Raw genomic sequence first — 22,492 nt, forward strand, 5'->3', positions numbered from 1 at the left:
ATTTATCAGTTTGAGGAAAATGTGTTTCTGTGCACCAGAAGAGACCTTGTTATCCGAGTAAATGAATAGAAAAACAGACAATTTGGGGCTTTTATTCTTTTTTCTTGAACACCTGAAGACAAACTACATCTTCACACGTCAGCTCCTGTGAGAGAAAAATGAATCCGTTAATATAATTTAGCAAGAAATCAAGAGCAACAACTATAAACATTGTTTTTACCAATACTTCAGTTCTGATTCAAATCCATCGCGTAAATCTAATAATCACGACAGATTCCGTCAACCCACCAGGTAGAGTTTGTCCTCTTCCACCCAGTGTTTCCAGCCACGGTTGGCCTTCTCTCCTTTCTGTCTGCACACCAGCTTGTCCCCCTCCCAGGTCACCAGACACTGCAAGACAACATATATAGGCTACAGTTTTTAACTAGTTAACTAAAGTCATAGAGCTGTATTTATGATTTTGTGCTGAGGAATTTCCTCTACAGACAAACTATACATTTAAATTTAAACTCTTTGGTTATGTGCTTGTTTCATTATGGTTTCAATTGTTTAAAAATGTTTAGCTTTAGTAGTTTTGTTAGTTTCAGTATTAGTTTTAGGGTTATAACAATGGGGCAAGATCGTCAATTTAAGAATTTCAGGATAGTTACACTTTACTTTGTGAAGGCGATTGACTCAATAAACATGCACCAATGCCGTCTCATGCTCAAGTTAGATTTGTACGTACACAATCTCTTCTTCAGTTTGTATTATCATTTCCATAATTGTAGCTTTTTTAAAATGTCATTATTGTTTGCAGACTTCCTTCTTCACCCTTTAACTGTCTGTCAGAACTGATAGTGACCAAACAACCAAATGAAATGCACTGTAACTTTGTGTAAATCACAGATCTCTCTGGGTTTAAACACTGTATCAAAACATTGGGATAACACCAGAATGGCAGAATGTACACAACTCAAAAAATATATAACAATATTCACATTTTAAAGGTGCATGATGCAAGAATGGGCCACCTGTTGACTTTATAGTCCAGATCAAAAGGGCAAAGCATATCGCCATGGTAACCGCTAACTACTGCTAACATAGCTGCCATTTACTAGTCAGCTCATTTGACTATACTGTAGTGTAGACAGTCATATTAGTGGACTCTGCATTTTATAACAACTCGCTATTTTGCTCTTCTTTAGGCATAAAAATGCACTACATGTATCGGTCAGTGCAGCTTTGTGGATTCTCAGAAGTTGAAATTGTCGCTTATAAGCTACATGACATCTAAAGATTATACAGTAAATGAACATACACTGTTAATAAATGAAAACTAAAAAATGTCTTATTGCATACTTTCTATTGGGGGTCCTGGTAGAATAGGTTTACATACTTTAATAATAAAAAAAAGCACATTATTTTTTCTCAAATGGTTCATTGCTGCGGGCCATGCCGAGCAAGGTAGTGTGATCTAAAATAACGCAGCTACAGCAGTAACAGTATGTCTGCTGACTGACTGGAGTGTATGTATTTTATAATGAATATATAAATATACATATCTATATAATACCTATTACATAAGTAGTAACAGGACAGGTGTTTCAGGCAGTGCAGGAGATGTTTTCTGTGGGAGACAGTGACTCCCTTTGACGCGGACTTTGGGCTTTTTCACCTTGCTAACTTTTTACATGCGCAAAAATGTGATGTAACACAGTAAAGGAAAGGCAAAACCCCTAAAGCATTACATGACCTCATTAATGTATTCTAATGAATTCTATTACAGTAAAAATACAATGCTTTGAACCCAATTTGCTTCCACAACAATATTTCCTGTTTTCTTTGTTGCTGGATAATCAACAGGCTTAAATGCCTGTGGGTATCTGATGCACCACTGGCATCTCATTTTGTAGAACAAAGTGATTGGATGTCAGCGATATTATGAGAGGCTGCAGATGTAAAAAAGAAAAAGAAGAGATTTCAGCCTCCATCCATTGGGATTCAGTGTAACAGTGCATCACTGCTAATCTCTGTTGATTTTGTCCCATCGGCACACCGCTGTGGATTGCATGTTTTCACTGATATCAAAGACCAATCTTGGCCTTGACACACTTAGATAACACCGTTTACATTATCATATAAGCCACAAAAAAAAGGAAATATCGCCTCATCAGATAAACTATCACAGACTATTGTCACTTCAAGGACTCTGCAGAAGAGAGGTCGACCCACCTTGATATTTCTGCTGTCTAGTCCCTTGGTATACTCATCATACTCAACCCCAACAGTGAAGGAGCGCTCGTAATTCCTCAGGGTGCTCAGTGTTTTGATGTCAAACGTGTCTCCATTTTGGGTAATTACTTTAGTCTGAGACAGGGAGATGGCAATTTTCCGTGTAGCAAAGTCAATATCTAGGGCAGGAACGGGGAGAGACTTGATTATACATATTATACTTTTCAGAGCAGCTATATTACATCAGACAAATCACATTTTCAGGTGAACAGATAATGTGCAAGGTTTCAGTTGCTTCTATGAGTGAAATTCAGATTTCTATCCATGATAACGAATCATTCTAGACAGACAAGGTATAATTTTAAAATCTGAATGTTTTTCTGTGTTTGATATCATGGTCTTCTGTGGTGAAATAGCCTCAGAAAAACCTCAGTGCACTCGCTCCACATTAAATCAAACAGTAACACACAGGAACACCTTTCACAGGAAGATCAAGAGAGCATGAAATTGGATGATTTTGTTTCTTGTGGAACTTGTCCAAGCTGTCACATCACCCCGTAACACAGAACTAAGATATCTCCGAACAAAAAGAAATCCAAACAAAAGTGAAAGTTTCTTACCCAGCACTTTCAAATATTCCTCAAATTTGTCACTGGTTTCCAGTATCCATCTCCCATTGAAGTCTGCAGGCATGGTGTCAGCTTGTGACGCTGGTGTGTGTGTGTAGACTTTAGACAGTGCAGGAAAGGGGAAGGTGCAGGGAGTCCTGCAGCTTTTATTGGAGTCAGGGGGCATGAGGGCAGAAAACTATCGATAAGTGAGTTTATGGCTTGAAGGCGATTGGCGGGGGGAGTCTTTTTGGAAGGGGAGGGAGCAATCTCACCCTTTTCTTTCAGCCTTCACATTGGGGCAGGTTGCAAAGGGCATATGTGAGGGTACCCACACACACCACATACACATACACATGCAAACATCAGGGTTGTAGTCTGTGTACAATGTACAGACAGGAGGAGGTATTTGGTAACTCTGCCAACAGTGTGTGCTCGCTTGCGTATTCTGAACTTTGTGTATCTGAACGTTTTTCTCTGGAAAGATCAAATACTGAGCCTGAATGCCTGAACTCTGAGCATGAAGGTTAATAAAGTTCAACTGGTGTGGCAGAAAGAAAAAAATCACCATCCGTGACTCATTTTAAAATCAAAATGAATAGATTTCCAAAATGTGGGTTTCATATTTCTATTTCAGAAGTTTAAAGTTTTGATCCTCGAGATTTTCCTCGTAACAAATCTAACTTTTTGATGCTTGCTTTTATACTGCTAAAGCCATTAAAAGGGCTCTGTGGAACTCTGTGGAAGCCGCTCGTTAGTTTATGTTAGCAGACTCCATTTCTGAACTAAAGTTAGCTAATATTCCTCTCCGTTAACAGAGCGAAGAGAGGCACTGAGACGAGACATTAGTGGAGAATCTGACTTGAGTCCTTCATGAAAACATCCACAGTCCAGCAGCATCAAAGAACTTGAACAAGGTTTTAGTCCACCAATCCCATCATGGGTCCAAATGTAACTCTTGGACTCACCAGGATACATTATGTCACTGTATTTTTTCATTAAACCATAGAAACGTCAAACTTCACAATTGATTTGATGAAAGTTTCTGTGTCTTAAGATTGCAACTTTAAGTTTATCAACTTTTAATTCTATACTGTGATTTGTTAGAGTTAGACACAGAAACACTTGGTTAGGTTCCTCCAGTTCTGTCGCCACAAACACAGCTGGAAATTGTCCTGATGTCTAATTAAAAATACACAGTTTTTGGTCCAAAGTCTCTGTTTTCACTCGTACAAATGCTGAAATGCCTTTAAAGTAAGCTAACATACATGTTATCTGAGTGTGATATGAGATATGTGAAATGTACAAATTTAGAATATTTGCGTCCACAAGGATCCACTGAAAACAACTCAAAAGGCTGTAGTTCATTTTCAAGGCCTATAGGTGGCGCTTGAAACAGTAGACGGTGAATCCGAACACAACAAGAAGAAGACGAAAATGGCTAGTAAAAGGAAACCAGAATCGTTTGTGTGGACCGTTAATGAGGTCGAACTGCTGCTGCGACTCACACTCAACTACAAGTCGAGAAAGTTGCAAGAAAGGCTCAATATCTTCTGCAGCATGAACACAAGCATGTAGTCCGCCATTGTTGTTGTTGTTGTTATGAGACGTCGCGGGGTTCAGAGGTCAGAGGTAAGAGGTCTCTGGGTGGGGCGATGGCGTCATTGTTTTGGAAAGTATGCAGATTCGCCGTCCACATGAGAACGGGAGGGCTGCGTTTTCCTAATTTTCCACCCAGAGACCCGTTTTCAAGAAAGTGCGTTTTCAGGCGCTGCATTTCAGGATCCGTGTGGACGATGCAATACATGTGCGTTTTTGCAAAAGAGCGTTTTCGTGTGGACGGCCTCTTAACTGTTAATCTGTTTTTTGCAGATTACGTATGCCAACATTTATTTCTTTAGCATTCCCACTTGTAACCACAGGAGGCGCCAAATCCTCTAGGACTAAAATTTTAACTATTGCAACTTTAACTCCTCGAGACAAGGTGCCTCCTCCTTCACTCAAGCGTCCATTCTCAGTGTCCAGTGTTCGTGCCTGAGGTAACAGGTTTCCATATCATACTCTGTAAGTTGTATATTGAACCATGATTGGCTTTGACACACTAGTTGTGACATCAAAGAAGGTCAGACTTAAGCAGAAAACAAAGCTTTCTCCCGTCAACAAATGAATGTGAAAAACAATCTTCTCATCTCAAACTCTGAACATATATCATTCTTCACAGTGAAGGGCAAACATCCAATTCAACAAATAACAACACATTATTTGAGCAGAGGGGGTTTGTTGATAAAGCGACTGCTGTGAATTCTCTCCTTGCTGAGCTGCTGGCCTGTTGATCGTTGATCGTAATGATATGACCTGACTTTCACAGCTCATGCACTTAGTATAAACGTTTTGTTGAGAGTAAATGCAAATGCTGGATTTACTCTGGCGCCAGACTCTGTTTCGACTCCTCCCTGGGAGCATAATTTCTTTAACCGGCCAAAGCAAGAGCAAGGAGAGATCAATAACTACCCCCTGGGGAGCCATAAATAAACAGAGTCTGCAGGTGGATGCTGGGGCGGAGGCGGGGTGTGCTTGCACGAGGAGCAGCAGGATGCAGAGGCTCAACGCGAAACAGCAGCAGCACAGAATGAGCAAGTGAGTTGGACAGCTTATATAGACTGCCCAATTGGTAATGGCACGGCACAAAGTGAGCTGACAGATGAGCTGATTCAGAGCGCAGCGTGACTCGCCTTGTCTGGCTGAAGCTCCGCAGGCTTCACTTCAGTCAATGAAATTCTCCAGCAGAGGCCCTTTTAGATTGGCCGAGCGTGTCTGGAGGGGCATTTTTCAGACGGAGGGAGCCTCTAACACCTGATCCGTCGGCTGTGGGCCGGCGAGACTTCAGTAAATAACAACCAATCGTGTCACCTGTTTGTCTGGCGTGTGACTGACCTGCCAAAACAAACCATTTGGTCTTCCAAAAAAAGTCAGGTCAACTAATCAAAACAAGAAGGAATAGCAAGTGTGACCACTCAGAAGAAGAAAAAGACAAATGACATTACTGAGCACTGTTTACTTTATTGATTGATTCATTTTACTATCGATGGCGTGGTCTCAAAAGGAACCCGGAGGGATAAACACAAACATCCTATCTGCTATCCGTTCTGGAGACTAAGCAGTGGCAAAGCCCTCAATCATGTTCATAGCTTCGTCCTCTACCGCCCACCGCCATCGTTCAAGAGAACTACACCAGGATTAACCCTTTTCAATTTGCTTATTACCGTTCTCTCTCACTTCCCCCGCTGGTCATTTCAGCACCATCGATCTGGCTAACCCATCAGATCAGCTACACCTACAGTAGCAGTATGCATTCACCTGTTAATCGAAAGAGTACCCACCCTGAGACTGATATACAGTAATGCATCATGCGATGGAAAGTGATGCACAGGCTGACCTCACTGGAATGACTTGTGTAATAATATGAATTGGCTTTGGCAGAGAATGGCTGGATGGTGTATTTTGTTTTTTTTCGTCAAACGTGACAAAGATAGCATTCGTAACAGAAAGGAACGGGCGAGAGATTGGCATGGACCTATGATGAGATGCATGCCTGGACCAAAGGGGGAGTTGGATGGTACGTCGGAGGCGTGTGATGTGGTTGGTGTGTCAGCCGGGGGCACCGTCTCGTTCCGCGAGCGCCATCTTAGCTCTTCTTGAAAATCTGATGGCAAACGACTCCTCCAGCTCTCAGCTCCTGCAGAGGACGGAGGACAGTTGAAAGTTGTTAAACTGGCCAAAACTACGACTCAACCTATGTGTTTATCAGATCATTGTCGCACTTAATATCATTTCTTATTGTTTTTTGGTCCCTTATGAAACCCTTCTGGCTCCTTGACCTCTCCTCTTCTCCTGACACATGTCTTATCTTTTAATCATCTGATTTTATGTAACCTTACATGCTCGCAGGGTAAGAGAAAATAAAAAAATATACAAAATAAACAGAGTTTTGAGGATGACAAGATCATAAGACCTACTTTTATCCCTAAATTGTAGAATTACAGAGTTAAAGAAGCTTGTCTGACTCAGCAACAGTGACTATGGGTGAGGATGGGGCAATTATTACTAAAGGATATAAGGAGGCGACTAACTAAGTATATTTACTCCAGTACTGTACTTGGGTTTTTCCATTTTTAGGCTTCTTTATACCTCCACTACATTTTGGAAGCATATATTGTACTCTTTACTTTGCACATTGCATTTTGAATTAATTTCAGTTTATAGGCAATCAGATCCAATAGCTGGTTGACCTGTAGTGTCCATTGTACACATACAAATATGTTAATTTTACTTATACTTTTGATACTTGAGCAGATTTATTCCCAGAAAATTACTTTTGATGCTCAAGTACATTTAATATCAGACACTTTAAGACTTGTATCCAAGTAGTACTACAACACGATATCTGTCTCTGTCTTTCATTGGGGTACTTTTAACAACACAGACTATTTTAAGTAATTAGGTGTGTTCTAAATCAATTTCTTTTTTATTCATTTATTTATTTATTTATTTTTATTGGTGAAATTATGTGACAGACAAGGTGACATGAGGGACAAATACATCACACCACATGAACTACGAATACAGACGGTGGACATACAGTACAGATAACAACAGAAAACAACGTAAAGTTATGATGATATGTATAGGTAGTACAGGTGTGTGTGTGTGTGTGCGTGCATGCTTGTGTGCAAGTTGCTGAGAAGCAGATGGTATGGTATTATATACATGTGAAATATGGCATCGAAATCAATTTTGAGTTGAATTAAAATATCTGAATTATGCTTAATCATGAAAAAAGGGGTTTTTCTTTCAGAACTCTCACACATTCCGACTCATGCAAACACACTCAGTAAAATCAAGACAAATTATATAACTAGTTCACGCAATTAAAAGTAAAAAAAAAAAAAAAAGTATTCAGATTCGTTATTTTCTCTCTTTCTCCACAACCATCTGTCACCCCTGGATATTAGCTCGCAGCCCTCAGCTTGAGAGCCGATGTTCTGAAGGACTGCAGAGGTTTTCTGCCAGCAGAGGTCACTGCTGCTCTGATCTAAACCCTCCTGCAGCTCTCGGGACCCTCCGACTAATAACTAATTTCATGGCTGCTGATTGAAAACATCTGTTGGCATCGCTTAAACCAAATAATTTGGCAGATTATTTTTTTGCTTAGCTTTGATTTGCAGTAATCAGAGAGAGGGAAATCTGATAATGCTGAGCTAATGAAAATGGTAATGCGCTAGTCATTACTTTAAAAGTCTTTTCAGATGTTAATGCTTCCATTACAGGCCACACTGGGCCGCACTATGAGTATCACAGAGGGGATGTTGAAAAGAGAAAAAGTTAATGAAGTCCTTCCGCAGATATTAGATTGGAAAAGTCGAGATAGTAACACGATAGAAGCTGATGCTCATACGAGCCGGATCACTGCGAGGCGAGATGAATGAGAATCTTTTCACATCAAAATAAACACAAAAGTTTCATTTCTACTTTTTTTTTTTTTTTCTTGCATCTATCTTCTTGTTTGATCTGGAGGGGAACAGTTGAGAATCCAAATATATATATCTGTCTTTTTTCCCCCTTAAAACAGACCCTTATCTTTTATGCAGATACATTATGATTGATTTGTCAGAACATGAGCTCCATCCACACACTTTTCATTCAACGTTTTTCATGCACCTCACACAGCACACATGCCGGGGCTGGTGGGCTGATTCACGAGTCCCACGTACAAAAAAAATAAATATATATATACATATATGCACTGCACATACAGCGCTGAGAGGCATTTGGGTTTTGGATTAAAGTTTCCAAATTGCACGCATTAATATTCATGGCAGGAGCTGCTGTTTTCTCACCAGATGAAGCTCATCTCCGGTCACCCAGTGGGTCCAGCCTCTGCCTTCGATCTCCCCCTTCTGCACACACACCAGCTTGTCTCCGTCCCAGTTGATGGTGGTCTGCGTTGAGGTCACAGGTCAGGAGAGGAAAAATGCGATTATGACACGGGGGTTAATTAAAAAAGCAACCATGTGGATCCCAGTTTCCTCTCACGAACATGCGTGTGAAGTGAACACATAAATGCCGAGCGAGAGGCTCCAAAATCTCTTGAAAATAATTATCCTGATAGAAATCTGCACATACAGGCGGACGCACGTGGCCCTTTTTTTTTTTTTTCTCTCAGCCACTCTCCAAACAGCTTATAGCTTATCTATAATCAGCATACACAAAAGGTTTTTCAAGAGGGACCACAGATAATCTTTGATCCTACTCAGTATGCGCTGACTCAATCTGATTAAAAAAAGCGCGAGTCTTGACTGTTGCCTCTTGCAAGTTTCTCCTTCTGCAGCGTCTGATATCGGTCTTCATTGTATCAGAGTGTGAGATGTGTGAGGAAAAGTTCTGTATGGAAGTAGAAAGTTTCCTTTTTTTTTTTTTCAATAAAATGGCCAAATGTCACTCCACCATATGCTCATTACAATCTGGCAGGGTGCTACCAAGAAAAGTACGTTATACACCTGCAGGTTTTTTAAACCAGTGTGAGATGTGTTTACGCCGCAGGTGCCCTCACCTGCAGCTGTAATTTCACTGAAGCGACTAAATGACAAGTTTCCCAAGAGTTTAAAAAAAAACTACTGCATCATGTTTATTCCCTTCTGAACACATTCGTGGGAATACTTGCCATGCATTTCCTGTCGTCCACTCCGGACAGATCCTCCTCGAACTCTTTGCCCACATGGAAGTCCATGTTGTAGTTTTTGAAGGTGCTGAGGGTTTTGATGACGATGTGGTCCCCGTCGTGCGCGATGTCCTTGTCCGGCTTCAACAAGGTGGCGATTTTCCTGATGGCAACGTTGACATCTGCAACAGGTGGACGAGGAAGGCGAGGGATGAGTGAGAGACAGGAGAGAAGGACAGAGAGAAGCAGGTCGAGTTAGTGCATTTATACAGATTCAGACAGCAAAACACAGGTGAAGCTGTCTGTCTGAGTGTAGCTATTTGCATTTCTCTCATTATTGTTCTGATACAATGTGAGATATGAAACAAAGTACCAGCTGGCTGCAGTCTTGCTCTACTACATATAAAATATGAGGATATTTAGGAATAGTAGAGGATTATCTAAAAGTTCACAATAAAAACTTTGACTTTAACAGTTTGTAATTGTCCCTCACCAGGCCTGTCATCCACTATCACCAGCTGAGCTCTACTCACCAAGGGCCTTGAGGTACTCCTCGAAGTTATCACTGGAAATCATTTTCCAATATCCGTTCAAATCGACAGGCATCTTGGCTGTTTTTCTCCGCTGCTTTCCTTACTTCCAGTGATCGAGGAGGTCCGCTGTGGATGTCTACTTGTGGCTGAGTGCAGAACCTGTGTTCAAAAAGCCTCCATTTGAACCAAACTCGCCGTAATCCGATTATCTGCCAGGTTTCATTTTTTTTTTCCCATTGGAAGGCGTTTGCACCTCCCACTCCCTCCCTCCCTCTGCCGCCACCATGTAACCCCCCTCAATCCTCACCACGCTCTCCCTACACATTGTATGCGGGGAAACATGTGGCCTGCATACATAATGTGCGATACACTTGTGTGCTTTACGATGAAGAAATGCTTACTCCGCCTGTGTGGGATTAGGACGAACACACTTTCTTTTTATTAATTGACACAAGAGTCGTTACACAGAGTCCCACGTGTGGCAGATTTGGCTTGGCGCGGTTGTGTAAGATGGAGGAGTTTAAATCAGTATTGTAATCATGCTGCCGGGCCATCAACAATCACACTAATGGGGTGAAATGACACAAACATTGATCAGCCCGTGGATGCGGCTGAATGGAGCACGCAGTGTGGATAATATGCAGCACAGGACAAAGGCAGAACCACCTGAGCTCGAAAATGATCCAACTGGAACAATTAAAGGAAGCACAATAGAACTGTCACATCTTTTGTCTTGCTTAAATAACTCAATTAATTTGATAATCTCTCTTTTGGGCCAGCTGCAGCTAACCCCGCTGTCTAAATCCTTCACTGACTGGAAGGCAGACAAAGACACACACACACACACACACACACACACACCAGCACACACACAGCATCTTTCAAAGGATGCCAGTTAGTATCACTCACAGTGGCGCTTCCAGCCATCAGCCTCAGTGAGAAAACACCTCCTGTAGCTGAGCAACCGTCAGGATTACTTTAAATCCTTCGGTGAAAAAAAAAACAAAAATGCAGGCCACAGACACAGTGTGTGGATGATAATGAGGAACCTGGACAGACCGACAACGAACTGCCATTGGAGGAGTGCTGCATAGTGAACACCAGCTATGATTTACATGTGAGAAGAAATCAAAAACAAGCTGCAGTTCAAACTTTCACAGTGAGAGCTCAAACATGGCGGCAGCCCCGTTTAATTAGTATTGGCGACGCTGCTTTTCACTCATTACCTCCGCCAAGGAGTTTCTGTTTACATCTTTGTCCGTTTGTTGGTCGGTTGGTTTGTCGGCAGGATTTCACAAAGACCACTTAAAGGTTTTCCGCCAAACTTGGACAGAGTGCGAGTCTCGGCCCGGAGCTGACCCCATTCACTCCTGGTGTGGATCTGATCCAGGAATGTCCTTCTCACTTCTTTAAACATGTGATATTGACACTTTTTTGAATTTTTAACAGAACGATGCACTGATCTCGATGAAAACAAACTCAGGTGTATTTAAGAGGGCTGGTATCTATGAGTGAGTGTGAGTTGGGCCTCGGTGGAGGTATGCACTCTGCTGTGTGCTAACTTTGACGATGGATACTTTCTGAAATAATTTTAGTTCTTCTAGTTTTGTAAGTCATGATTCAAGATTCTCTTCAGATTCTTATGTCAGTCATTAAATGCCTGTTTACATTAGGGTTACAATGGTACAAGATTTCATAGGTATGATGACAAAAATATCACTTAAATGGTATCACACTATTTTTATTATCATCATTATTATTATAAGTATTATGAAGGTAGGTAGCGCCCAGTTAGAATGGCCCTAAAAGGAATGAAAGTTTTTTGGGTTGGACAAACATTATTTTTTTTATACTTTCCCAAAGTATTGTGACATGAAACTTGATATGAACTTGAAATACTTTCTGTATCTAAATACCACTTATACAATAGAATTCAATAGCGTAGATTTGCACAAGTACATGGCATGATAACCGTCAGTTTTCAGAAGGTCAGTTCAGTTTACCTTGACACCAGTATGTTGCTGTAACCCTGGTCTCCAAGTTGAGGACTTTATGTTCAAACCCTCTTATGGTTTTTTTTTGCAGACGGGAACTTTTGGGCTTATTGGAGCGAGCTCATTATTTCTAAAAGGCTTACAGCCCTGCTTGGTTTACATTGTATACATTTCAACAGCAACTGGGGAAAAAAAAAACAGCCAGCCGGGTAAACTCATGGAAATATACAGGTTTTTATTGCAACATATCCAACTCTCCAATGCTGTGCGATGTGTAAAACTACAAAGGACGAAAACTGTTCATTCACACTGAAACAAAGATGAGGCTCAGTATTTGCAACACTTGATGTGTATGATTCAGAAAACAACCACGACACTGTGTAAGATGATTCCTACTGAAAACAAGCGACGCCTGGAAAACACGTTTTGGTGCCAGGTGGTGTTTCCCTGCAGTCTTTTGCAGGTTGTGCTGCACAACAGTGGAAGGCAGCAGAGCTTCCAGTCCCTGAAGAGAATCACTGATCTGTGAGCTGAATTCACACTTGGACGGCTCCCGTGTTCAGCGCCGTGCTGCAGCCTTCCACCTATCAGTCATCCAGACTCTTCACAGGCTCTTGTGCCTGTTTGGTGAGCGGCCTCAGCAACGTGTCCTTATTCCTCCTCTCACTGTCCTCAGTGTAGAGGTTGTGCTGGTGAATATAATCTATCACAGAGTCCGGGATCAGGTATTTCACGCTCTGCCCCCGTCTCAGGGCCCGGCGGACTTCGGTCGCGCTCGTCTCGTTCCGCACCCACTCCTTCACCAGGAAGATGTTCTGACGGAAGCGCGAGAGCGTGTCCGAATCGTGCACGGCTCGCTCGGGCTGAAGCTCCCCTCGACTGACGCAGACGAGGCCAAAGCGTCCGGCGACCTCCTCCACGTGATCGTAGAGCCACAGGCCGGGGACCTCGAAAGTGTCGAGGAAATCAGCTCCACACAGGAGCTTCAGCTGGGGGCGCGGGCCTGAGGGGAGAGGGGGGAATGAGATTTCTTCTGCACTCACCAGGCTTTCTTTGAATATTTACCATAAAAAAAAACTACCAAAAAAAAAAAACTACATAATTTAAATTCCTTCCTAAACATGAAAGATGGTGATATGCAGCAAGGGGCCAGAGGTACAGCTCATTATGATTATGATTTGATTAATTCATTGAGTTTATGATGCTTGCTGGTTTAAAGAAGTCACCTGTACAGTTTTTGATTTCACCTTTCTTGGTTCTGGCCTCACCGGTTTCCTTCAAACGATCTGACCCAGAAATAGTAATTCAGTGATCGGCCCGTTTCACTTAATGACTTACAATTCAGTCCTTTTTTTCTGTGTTCTTTGATTCTGAGCAAACATTATGGCAAAGAGCGACAATAATCCGTAAGAATGGCTGGTTTTGAAAACATGGAAACAGTCCAGTGAGCGTTTGCCAACTGGCTGGTCCACAATCGAAGCCTTAAATACTGCCGATCCCGGCGTGCCCACACTGTTCAGGAGCAAAATTCAATTATCATTACTATTTTGGTAAGTGCTGAGAATATTCAGGAAAGCACAGGAAAACACTTTGAGTGTGGACCTGGCAAATGAATAATCAGAATATGATGACTCAAGTTGGTTTTCCCCTTCTACAAAGTACACAACTTAGATATTCATTTTGCCGGAGGCTAAAACAAATCATGAAAACACCCAAAACACAACTTGAACTGCAATTTGTGTGGAGAGGACTCGAAAAAGGATAACCTAGAAAGAAGACCGAAGTAGAAAACAACATATTTTTTTTCAGAAGAAATTAAATAAAACATGCAGTCTATCCATTTAGTCTCTGACGGATCTGCAGGCTGTTCCTACCCACAGTTCTATTTGTCAGCAAACTTCTCATATTTATGCAGCGTTGTGTAAAAAAAAAAAAAAAAAGCAGCACAGCTTGATTTTGATTTTCAATAAATCCCAGAATAATCCAGGAAAATGTTGCTGATTGTACTGATTGGCTCGCCTCCAGTTACACAACAACCATCATGTTCACACACGCTGTGGCCATACGTTTGTGAGTTTGTCCGTCCATTTGCACACATAGGCACACACACAAAGTCGCAAAAGTATCCCTAATACTCTTGAACCGCTGCTTTTTTAGCACCGCTCTCCTTCTACTTTGCACGTGTTGAGCACACGCACGCACATTATGTGGGATTAATCGAATCCTTAACCCCAACACTGTTAGAGCTTGTTGAAGATGTGATGAGAGATATGCAGATTTTCTTTTAAATGAAGCACTGTATGTTTTGTACAATGAAAGAATCCTGTTATTATGTAGTCTCTCATCTCACGAGTCTGCAGCCTCATTAATGGATCTGTGAGGGGGTACAAAGGCACCGATCCAGCGTACGATCTGAAACTGGTTTGATGTTACACGACTGATGGGGCTTGTTTTTGTTCTGGCAAATTAAAAAGTAGCTGTGGTGTAATTGAAACGGGGCTGATCAATGATCCATACGGACCCCGAACCATTTGGCATGCATGCGAACCGCAGATTAATTGCAAAAGTTAACTGTTATAGTGTGAAATACAGTTTTACTGCCACCCTTCATTCTTAAGGTAATCATTCCCTAAATCTCACTGCAGAGTTGGCGATAAAAGAAAAGACGGATGCATGCTGTGCTCTACCCCGAAGTGTGATGATGTGGTTGAGGAAGAGCGACTGATTAAAAAGAAATCCCGTACACTTTGAGCTTGGATGTTTTCAGTGGTGTAACGTGGAACGACGGCACGCTTTTCATCATAGAAGTAGATCCTAAGATCGGGACGATCATTGCAACTTTGACAACATCTGCTGCCTTATAATGCTAAGATGAAGATGTTCGGTAGGGAGTGTGATAGCATGCCAATATTTGCTAATTAGCACTACACGCAGCATACAGCTGAGGCTGATGTCATGAGTTGTGGACCTGAAGTAAAACCTGCTACAGAGGGATTATGGAATACACTAGAAATAAATCCTCTAGGGACCTTGAATGTCTGTAGAAGATATCATGGCAACCTATCAAATAGTTGTTGAGATGTTTATATTTATATTAATATTTATGTTATATTGGCACCCAGGCGATGAACCGAAACTGCCATCCCAAAAAGAGAAGAATCTGCAGCACAATGCCAAGAATTAAGACCAAAGAGGTCCAAGAGTTTCTGAGCTGATCCCAAGTTCCCGACACTAAGAGGTTCCTTACTTGAGGAGTCACTTGAGTCGATATCGGAGTCGATGTGCGTTCCCGTGCTCTGCTCGTACTCCTTCAGAATGCGGCCATAATGATACCTGAGAGACAGACAGGCAGAGGGGTCGTTTCTTTCATGTCATGAGAGGTTGTTACAGGTTGTACACATGTGATATGTTACCCGTTTTGTTTATGTATGCGTACAGGCAACATGCATTTGCACTGAAATGTCATTTTACTCAACAATAGAGGCCTTCCATTCTATTTCATTCTACTCTATTCTAAACCTAATGCCAATAAAGCCTCGTCAAAGTGAGCTGGGGAGTGAAATATGCATGAGTCACTGAGGATCATGTAAAAAAAGATGAATGAAAAACTTCACTGTGTTCAAGTAAAGCTTCTTAAAAGGTGTTCTGGTACATGTGCGTGTATGTGCGTGTGTGTGTGTGCGCGAGGGCGTGTGACGTGGCCCGCTCCGGACAACAGGCCACTTCATGCCTGATCAGCACCCTTGTTGCGCAAACACTGCTTAGATGGAGGGGGAGGGGGGGGGTGGGGGGGGGGTCAACTCATGAGGGGATTTGCGAGAAAATGGAGAGCAGGGGAGACGGCGAGCGAGTAAACTGGAAGAAGTTCAGTGAGGAAAAGTGTTGGAGACGTTTTTAACGCAAGCCTAAGTGTCGTACCTGACATACAGCAGGTGTGAGAGGCAGATGATTAATTCCTTTGGGCCAAACTGCAGACTTTAATTTCATGTTTCAACAAAGTAAACTTCCGCAATATGGTGTGTGCCAATTACTCAGACATCTCTTATTCGCATCACCTCTGCCTGCCTCTCTAAACTCATATTCATGTCCCAGTCAGCCTTCTGCGACTGCACAGCTCCCACTTGTCCAGTGAATTTAACAGCCCGTGTCCCTGATTTCCCCCTCATGAAACACCCGGGCCTGACATGGGTCCAGTCAAGTCTGGCAGCTCCCAATTGACCAGAAACTGTAAATTAGCCTCAAAGGACCTGGCAACACTCTGTTAAATCAGTGGAAGAAGCCTGCATGCGGCAGGGCAGTCAGAGGAGACGACATCCTTGTGAACTCTGCCGGTGCTGTAGTACAACTAGGACTTGTCAGTGCACAGCCCAAAAGATCTTTTTTTTTTCGAGCTCAAAGATCTTCCATGACAGGACACGTTTATCATGTCAGCAAAGGACACTGCTTTTGAAAATGCAAGAGCAATCCTTATGTGCAGTAGGGCTGCCTGATAAATTGAATTTCCATCGTCATCGCGATATGAACATGTGCGAGAAACACATCGCAAAAGACTGCCTGACATGCCATGAATAAAAAAAATAAATTTGTTTCCATGCACCGTGCATGCATCTTGAGCATGCCAACATTTAGCATTTATCAGACAGAGCCCTGAATACAAGGGCCAATCAGACGAAGCCCCAGCTAGCCGTTAGCTACACTGACAAAATGAATTGGCATCAGAGGGAGGAGAGAAAAGTGATGAAACTGTAGTCGACGAAGACCTTGTGGTGAAAAGAAACAGCACTTCTGCTATATGGACTTATTTTGGATTCAGGAGAGACGACGTGTTACAAACACAGGTACTGTGTAAAACATGCCGAGCAGGTAACACAACCAACCTCCATCACCACCTGCAATACAACCATAAAGACCTACACGAACTATTCAAAACTAACGTTAGCCATCATTAACTGCATATTTAATAATATGCAAACTTCAAAATGTGTTTATTTATCGCAAGTTATATCGTTATCGCAATATTGAACAGTGTTACCACACATTGCAGATTTCCCTCATATCGTGCAGGCCTAATGTGTAGCCCTCAGTAATCTGGGTAATCACAGCCAAGATATTGTAGCTCAGCACAGGAATAAACATGAAGGAATGTGACAGTCCACATAGTGACTGAGTGAAGTGAGTAAAGTCATGATGATGTTCTTGAAACAACACCAACATGGCGATAAAAGATTGCTCCCTGTTGTTATTTAGGCTCCAATACTTTGACCAGCTGCACAAAAAATGTACTTTGCACAATGTCAGGTCACACAAAGCAGCAGAGCTTCTTCAATACTCTGCACAAATTACATTTTTGTGAGGTACATCCTGTGTCTGAAGCATCCTTAATTCTACAATGGAAGGACAGGGATTTACTCGCTGTATTATAAACACCCTGTGCAGCGGTGGATGTCATTAATGATGCACTGTGTCGACAGGTGACAGGCGGCACAGAAGGACCACCGGCTGATATGATCCTGCAGTTTCTCCTAATTGGCCCGAGGCAACTGTCTCACATGCAGCCATTTAAACTCTGACGCGAGCGTGTTTTCTACCTCATGGTGACCACAGTCTCTGTCCAGTCCTGCTGCTGGCTCTCCCATTCATCAACCCTGACCCAGTTGGAGCTCTGGAGTGCCAGCTTTGCCATGGCTATCCGGTGCTTAGCCAGTACCAGGCCTTGCTTTCCGTAGCCGTCACTCACTGGAGACACGATGCCACCCACCACCTGGTACTGGCCTGCAGGGAGAGAAGATTAATACAGTTTTTCTGGGTCATGACTGTTGATACAGACATGGAATATAAATCAGTAGTAATCTCTAAGAGATACTGATGTTGGTGTTATTACTGCTTTGTCAGACTGCAAATTTGGGGACAAATGCTACAGCTGATCTTTTAAAAACAAGGCGACGCGGGCGCACGTATCAAACCGCATCGCTGCTAAACGTGTTATGAGTATTTGATTTAAAGGGGTTTAGAAAGAGCTTTAAACAATGAGTTTGACTAAAAGTTCAATTTTATTTCTGTTGATTGAGGAATACAGATTCAAATTCAAATTCGTCTTAATTCTAGTGGTTTAAAACCTAGTCAGAAACAGACCATTCGATGAACTGCTTCTGCATTCAGCGAGCTGGGATTCCCTGATTGGCCTCCAATTGGTCACCTGACGTGTTACGAGTACGGGGTCAAAGTGAAACTGTAAGAGCATTATTTATGTTCCAGTGCACTTATATGCTGCACTGTGCACAGATTCACACACCATCTTAGAGAGAATGGACCCAGTATGACTCTTAAGGTATAATCATGTTGTTCTGACCATGTGACGACACCAGTAGTCTTTAGCAGAGCAGCTTTGCGAATGAATGGACGTGGGTTTGCTGTAAGAAGACTGGGCCTGCCGACACCACATGTAACACAGCGCACCCAAAGGTGACTGAGCTTTGAAGACATGAACAAGGAGTGCCACTTTGGTCTCTGCAGCATGCCACAAAAAGACAATAAAATGATCATGCTGAATAACTTCTTTTCAGATCTCGGGGCCTCCGGAGTCTTAGATTACACCAGATGAACTTTATGGAGCCATTTTATGTTTTATTATGGTTGCTTCGTTACTTTTTTAAACAAGTCCCCATCTACTGCAGCTCTTCTATAATGAAGCTCCAGGAAACTTCCCCTGAATTTCCATCAGCATTAGGGTGAGGAGATAATGATTCAATTTCCACCTTTGGGTGAGCATTTCCTTTAAGGTGCATTAATCGATATTAGGCCACTAGGAGGCTAGGACCCTTAATTGTTTCATTAAGTTTTTGCAGCTAGCGGGTTAGCAAACAGCCTGTTTTCACATGGGGGAGACACAATTCAACATTAGCATTTAACTGGAGTTGTGTTTAAGGCAATCTGACATATGTAAGTCTAATATTTATTTTTTCTTTGAGCTCTTGGATTCAACTAAGTCCTCCAGCTTCTTCTCCAGCTAACTGTGTTGGTCGTCTGTTTGGAGCCAGATAAACAAGACACAGTAGGTTTTTCAGGGCTTATTTGCTGGAAAAAGCTGCAGCCTGCTCCTGCTGCTGCTGCTGGAGCCGAGGCGGATGAGAGTTGGGAAACGTCACCATACATTCTTTTAGACTGTAAAAGAAAAGAATGAGCTGGAGTTTAAGAAGCCCGTAGAGTTGGGTCATAATTCTCTATAGGTTAATCACTGTAAGCGACCCCTCTCTCGCTGAGCACCTCCACATTTGATCAACTGTTAATAAAAATAATTGGTAGCCATTATCGAGGAGCTTTTACAGCAGCTGCTTTGACCCTGAGGGTTGACTGCAAAGTCAAATAAAACACACAGACGATCAGCAGACACAGTGTCTGCGGGGGCGAGACCTCACCTGTCCTGTGCATGTGGTCTCTGGCCAGCTCAAAAAGCCTCATGTGCTGGTTGGTGATGGGATTAAAAGAGCCGCAGGCGAGCAAGACGAGTGGCACACGGCGGGTGGCCATCTTGGATAGCCACTTCAAACCACTTTCAAAGAAGCTAGGAGGAAATCAGAAGAGGGAGTTATTAACATTGTGAGAATTGGAATGCAAATGAGAGAAGACTGACGGAAGCAAGCGAGTACAGGGAGTCCTCTTCTCGAACATCATACGGGCTACAGTGCAGAAAAATGAATATTTTATAGGTATCTGTCTGCACAAGCTGTGCTGTGCCGTTTTGCAGAGGAACCCTGTATTTGCATTTACTTTAACAACCAATTTGTCATTTGTTGGGAGTTTGTCATATCAAACAGCCAAACAATGTATGAGTGCAGCGTTCGCATTGGTGACCCCGCTGAGAGGAAACCCACAGCATAGCCACACTCTGCCTATTCCTCATTGGGACACACAAAGCAGTCAGGAGCACCGGCAGAAATATATGCGGTGGCATTCATCCGGAGACAGACACTGGAGGAGGGGAACGAATGCAGTCGCACTTTGTCTTAATGCGTACATGTTTGTGTAGAGAGCCCAAAGTGAAGTTAACGGCAACATCACTCAACACGTTATTTTTGAAAGATGGTTAATTTCGACCACCACCATCTGGCAGGTATCCAGCCATCATCTCAATAACCTATTTCACTTCAGTTACATGATCAATTTACCAATGTATATGTGAACATATATACGTATGTGTATGTGTACAGTGATGTGCACAAGGGGGGGGCAGGGGGGGCAGTCGCCCCCCTTCGTGGCCCAATTGTTGAAAAACGCGCGCTAAAGTGCCCTCCTGAGAGCCAAAAAAGCGTGCCAAAGTGCCCTCTTGGTTGGTAAAACACACTAAACTGCCCCCTTGGCTGGTTAAAACATGATAAACTGCCCTCTTGGGAACCAAAACACGCGCTAAAGTGCCCTCTTGGGAGCCAAAACACGCGCTAAAGTGCCCTCTTGGGAGCCAAAACACGTGCTAAAGTGTCCTCTTGGGAGCCAAAACGTGCGCTAAAGTGCCTTTCTTTTCGCCCCTGCCATTCAAAAAGTCTGCGCACGCCACTGTATGTGTATGTACATAAGTATCTATGTATTTGTGATTTCTTGTATTCGCGTCCTCATTTTAACTTCTACTAATCTGGCTTGACTTCTACGCGTTCATCCTGTCATATTATCATACTGAGTGTCCTGCTTTTGCTCTGCCAGTGTACTTTGTAAACTCTGTTTATTATAAATTCTATGTTTATTATAATAAAGTTATTATCAATTATATGTACACAGTGTAATAACAGTAGGGCTGGCAATTAATCGCAAAATGATCAATATCGCAATATGACTAAGTGCAATATCCAAATCTTGAGAACTGCAATTATTTCATGAAGGTAAAATGTGTCACAAAACAGTGTAATCTAATCTGCAGAGACGCTCTGGCCCACAAAGCTTGTTCTCCAGATGTAATAAAACTAGTTGGTTTGGCGGAGACCATTATCATGATTTTACTAGCTTTTCCAATGACAACAAAAATTGAGACATATAATTTAATCCGTCATATTAATCATTTATCATATCACATCAATTATATTGGCTTCCTGTCTGAACCTCACAAACTACATTGTTCATATAATAAAGACCTGTCGAGTTACCACAAAAGTGTATGTTTCCTTGCGATATATTTGGTCATGTATTCATTTATGGACTGGATCTGCATGGCTGTTTTGCCATTTAACCATAATTTTAAAGACCTCTCTACAACTGCTTTTAGTTTCCTGTCTGTTGCATGATGTCATATCATTGTTTTAGCTGCACTTTGGTTTAAATTAGTGCTCCTTGCATGAAAAATACTATTCAAAGGAGGTTTTTATCTTTATGTATTGACTTAAGGACTAGTTCAGTGATTTCTGAGGTATTTTGAATGAGGGTCATTGCTCTTCTACTTCATGCAAACGTCTTAAAATAGAGCAGACAGTGAACAAAGTGTCAGATGTTCCCTGACATTGACTTTAAATCATAAATAACTTCCTATGTAGAAAACTGGATGTAGTTCACTCCTGACAGGTGCAGGCTAACATCAGCACATCAGAGACTGTCGCAATATCCATTACAGCTAATGTTACGAGTTCACACGTCTGCCGTAATAAACACATAAACTATGATCTGCTGTGACTTTTATATACATGGTTATTACGATGTGATTTAAGTCGGAGGACTACAAACAAACTGTCAGTCAGTCTTGACATTGAACTAGCGGCTAACGTTAATTAGCCTAACGGTTAAAACTAGCTACACACAGAGCGACACACGCACACGTTAGAGCGAAAGTATGAATTAAGATAAACATTAGCACATTCAAACGGTCGTACAGCAAAATACACATTTAAAGAGCAGCAATGACACATATTTCTTTTACCTTCTTCATGCATTGTTGCTGTTTGGTAACGGTGTCACACTATTCCCGTTCCCCCGTTCTGAGGAGCGACGGCTCGATGGTTCCGCAAAGAAACGCCGACTCAACTACGACCCCTGGTGGAGGATTGTGAGCATAGTGACCGAGCTCTCCATGGTGCTGAAACACACTGCACACAGTTGTCTAAGTTTTTGTGAGTACGCACTGGAAAGATGGACAACATTATTTTGATATCCAGACCTACTTGTTTCAGTCCTCAGACTGCAGAAAACACTTCCTCTCCTGCAGTCTCTGCAGCTGAGGACATCCTCCCAGAAGAAACCTACTAAATTCATCTTGATTTTCAAAGTATTTCATGGCCTTATTCATGGGTAGAGATGACAGGAAAAGGGATGAGAGAGAGGGGTAAGACATGCAGCAAGGGTTCACAGGTCGGGCCTGAAGCCTGGGCTGCTGCAGCGAGGATTAAACCTCTGTACATGGGACATGCGCTCTGCCGACTGAGCTACTAGGGCGTCCCAAACCTACTACAT

General features: G+C 42.3%; 2 protein-coding genes across 2 annotated transcripts; both read right to left on the reverse strand.

Moving 5' to 3' along the window:
* Window positions 1-76: 76 nt before the first annotated feature.
* LOC115572403 (uncharacterized) lies at window positions 77-22,076 on the reverse strand. Its single transcript, XM_030402429.1, has 11 exons — window positions 21,963-22,076; window positions 19,483-19,628; window positions 17,656-17,839; window positions 15,315-15,400; window positions 12,657-13,070; window positions 9,544-9,722; window positions 8,720-8,821; window positions 2,835-3,021; window positions 2,215-2,393; window positions 289-390; window positions 77-145 (listed from the first exon to the last, which is right to left on the reverse strand). The coding sequence occupies exons 2-11, from the start codon at window positions 19,592-19,594 to the stop codon at window positions 92-94; spliced, it is 1,599 nt and encodes a 532-aa protein (XP_030258289.1). The 5' UTR covers window positions 19,595-19,628; window positions 21,963-22,076; the 3' UTR covers window positions 77-91.
* On the reverse strand, window positions 5,867-10,247 carry rbp1.1 (retinol binding protein 1, cellular, tandem duplicate 1). Its single transcript, XM_030403829.1, has 4 exons — window positions 10,074-10,247; window positions 9,544-9,722; window positions 8,720-8,821; window positions 5,867-6,558 (listed from the first exon to the last, which is right to left on the reverse strand). The coding sequence occupies exons 1-4, from the start codon at window positions 10,144-10,146 to the stop codon at window positions 6,508-6,510; spliced, it is 405 nt and encodes a 134-aa protein (XP_030259689.1). The 5' UTR covers window positions 10,147-10,247; the 3' UTR covers window positions 5,867-6,507.
* Window positions 22,077-22,492: the final 416 nt, after the last annotated feature.

The sequence above is a fragment of the Sparus aurata genome, chromosome 21, assembly GCF_900880675.1.
Source record: "Sparus aurata chromosome 21, fSpaAur1.1, whole genome shotgun sequence".
In the NCBI taxonomy this organism is placed as follows: domain Eukaryota; kingdom Metazoa; phylum Chordata; class Actinopteri; order Spariformes; family Sparidae; genus Sparus; species Sparus aurata.

Excerpts from the sequence above, each read along its gene's own strand:
- rbp1.1 (XM_030403829.1), bottom strand. The coding sequence starts at position 10,146 with ATGCCTGTCGATTTGAACGGATATTGGAAAATGATTTCCAGTGATAAC. Across the intron at positions 8,822-9,543 it reads TGGACGACAGGAAATGCATG|ACCACCATCAACTGGGACGG; the intron begins GCAAGTATTCCC and ends ACCTCAACGCAG. Across the intron at positions 6,559-8,719 it reads CCGGAGATGAGCTTCATCTG|GAGCTGAGAGCTGGAGGAGT; the intron begins GTGAGAAAACAG and ends CGTCCTCTGCAG.
- LOC115572403 (XM_030402429.1), bottom strand. The coding sequence starts at position 19,594 with ATGGCCACCCGCCGTGTGCCACTCGTCTTGCTCGCCTGCGGCTCTTTT. Across the intron at positions 15,401-17,655 it reads GAGACTGTGGTCACCATGAG|GTATCATTATGGCCGCATTC; the intron begins GTAGAAAACACG and ends TCTGTCTCTCAG. Across the intron at positions 9,723-12,656 it reads TGTGAAGAGTCTGGATGACT|ATGTCAACGTTGCCATCAGG; the intron begins GATAGGTGGAAG and ends CACCTGTTGCAG.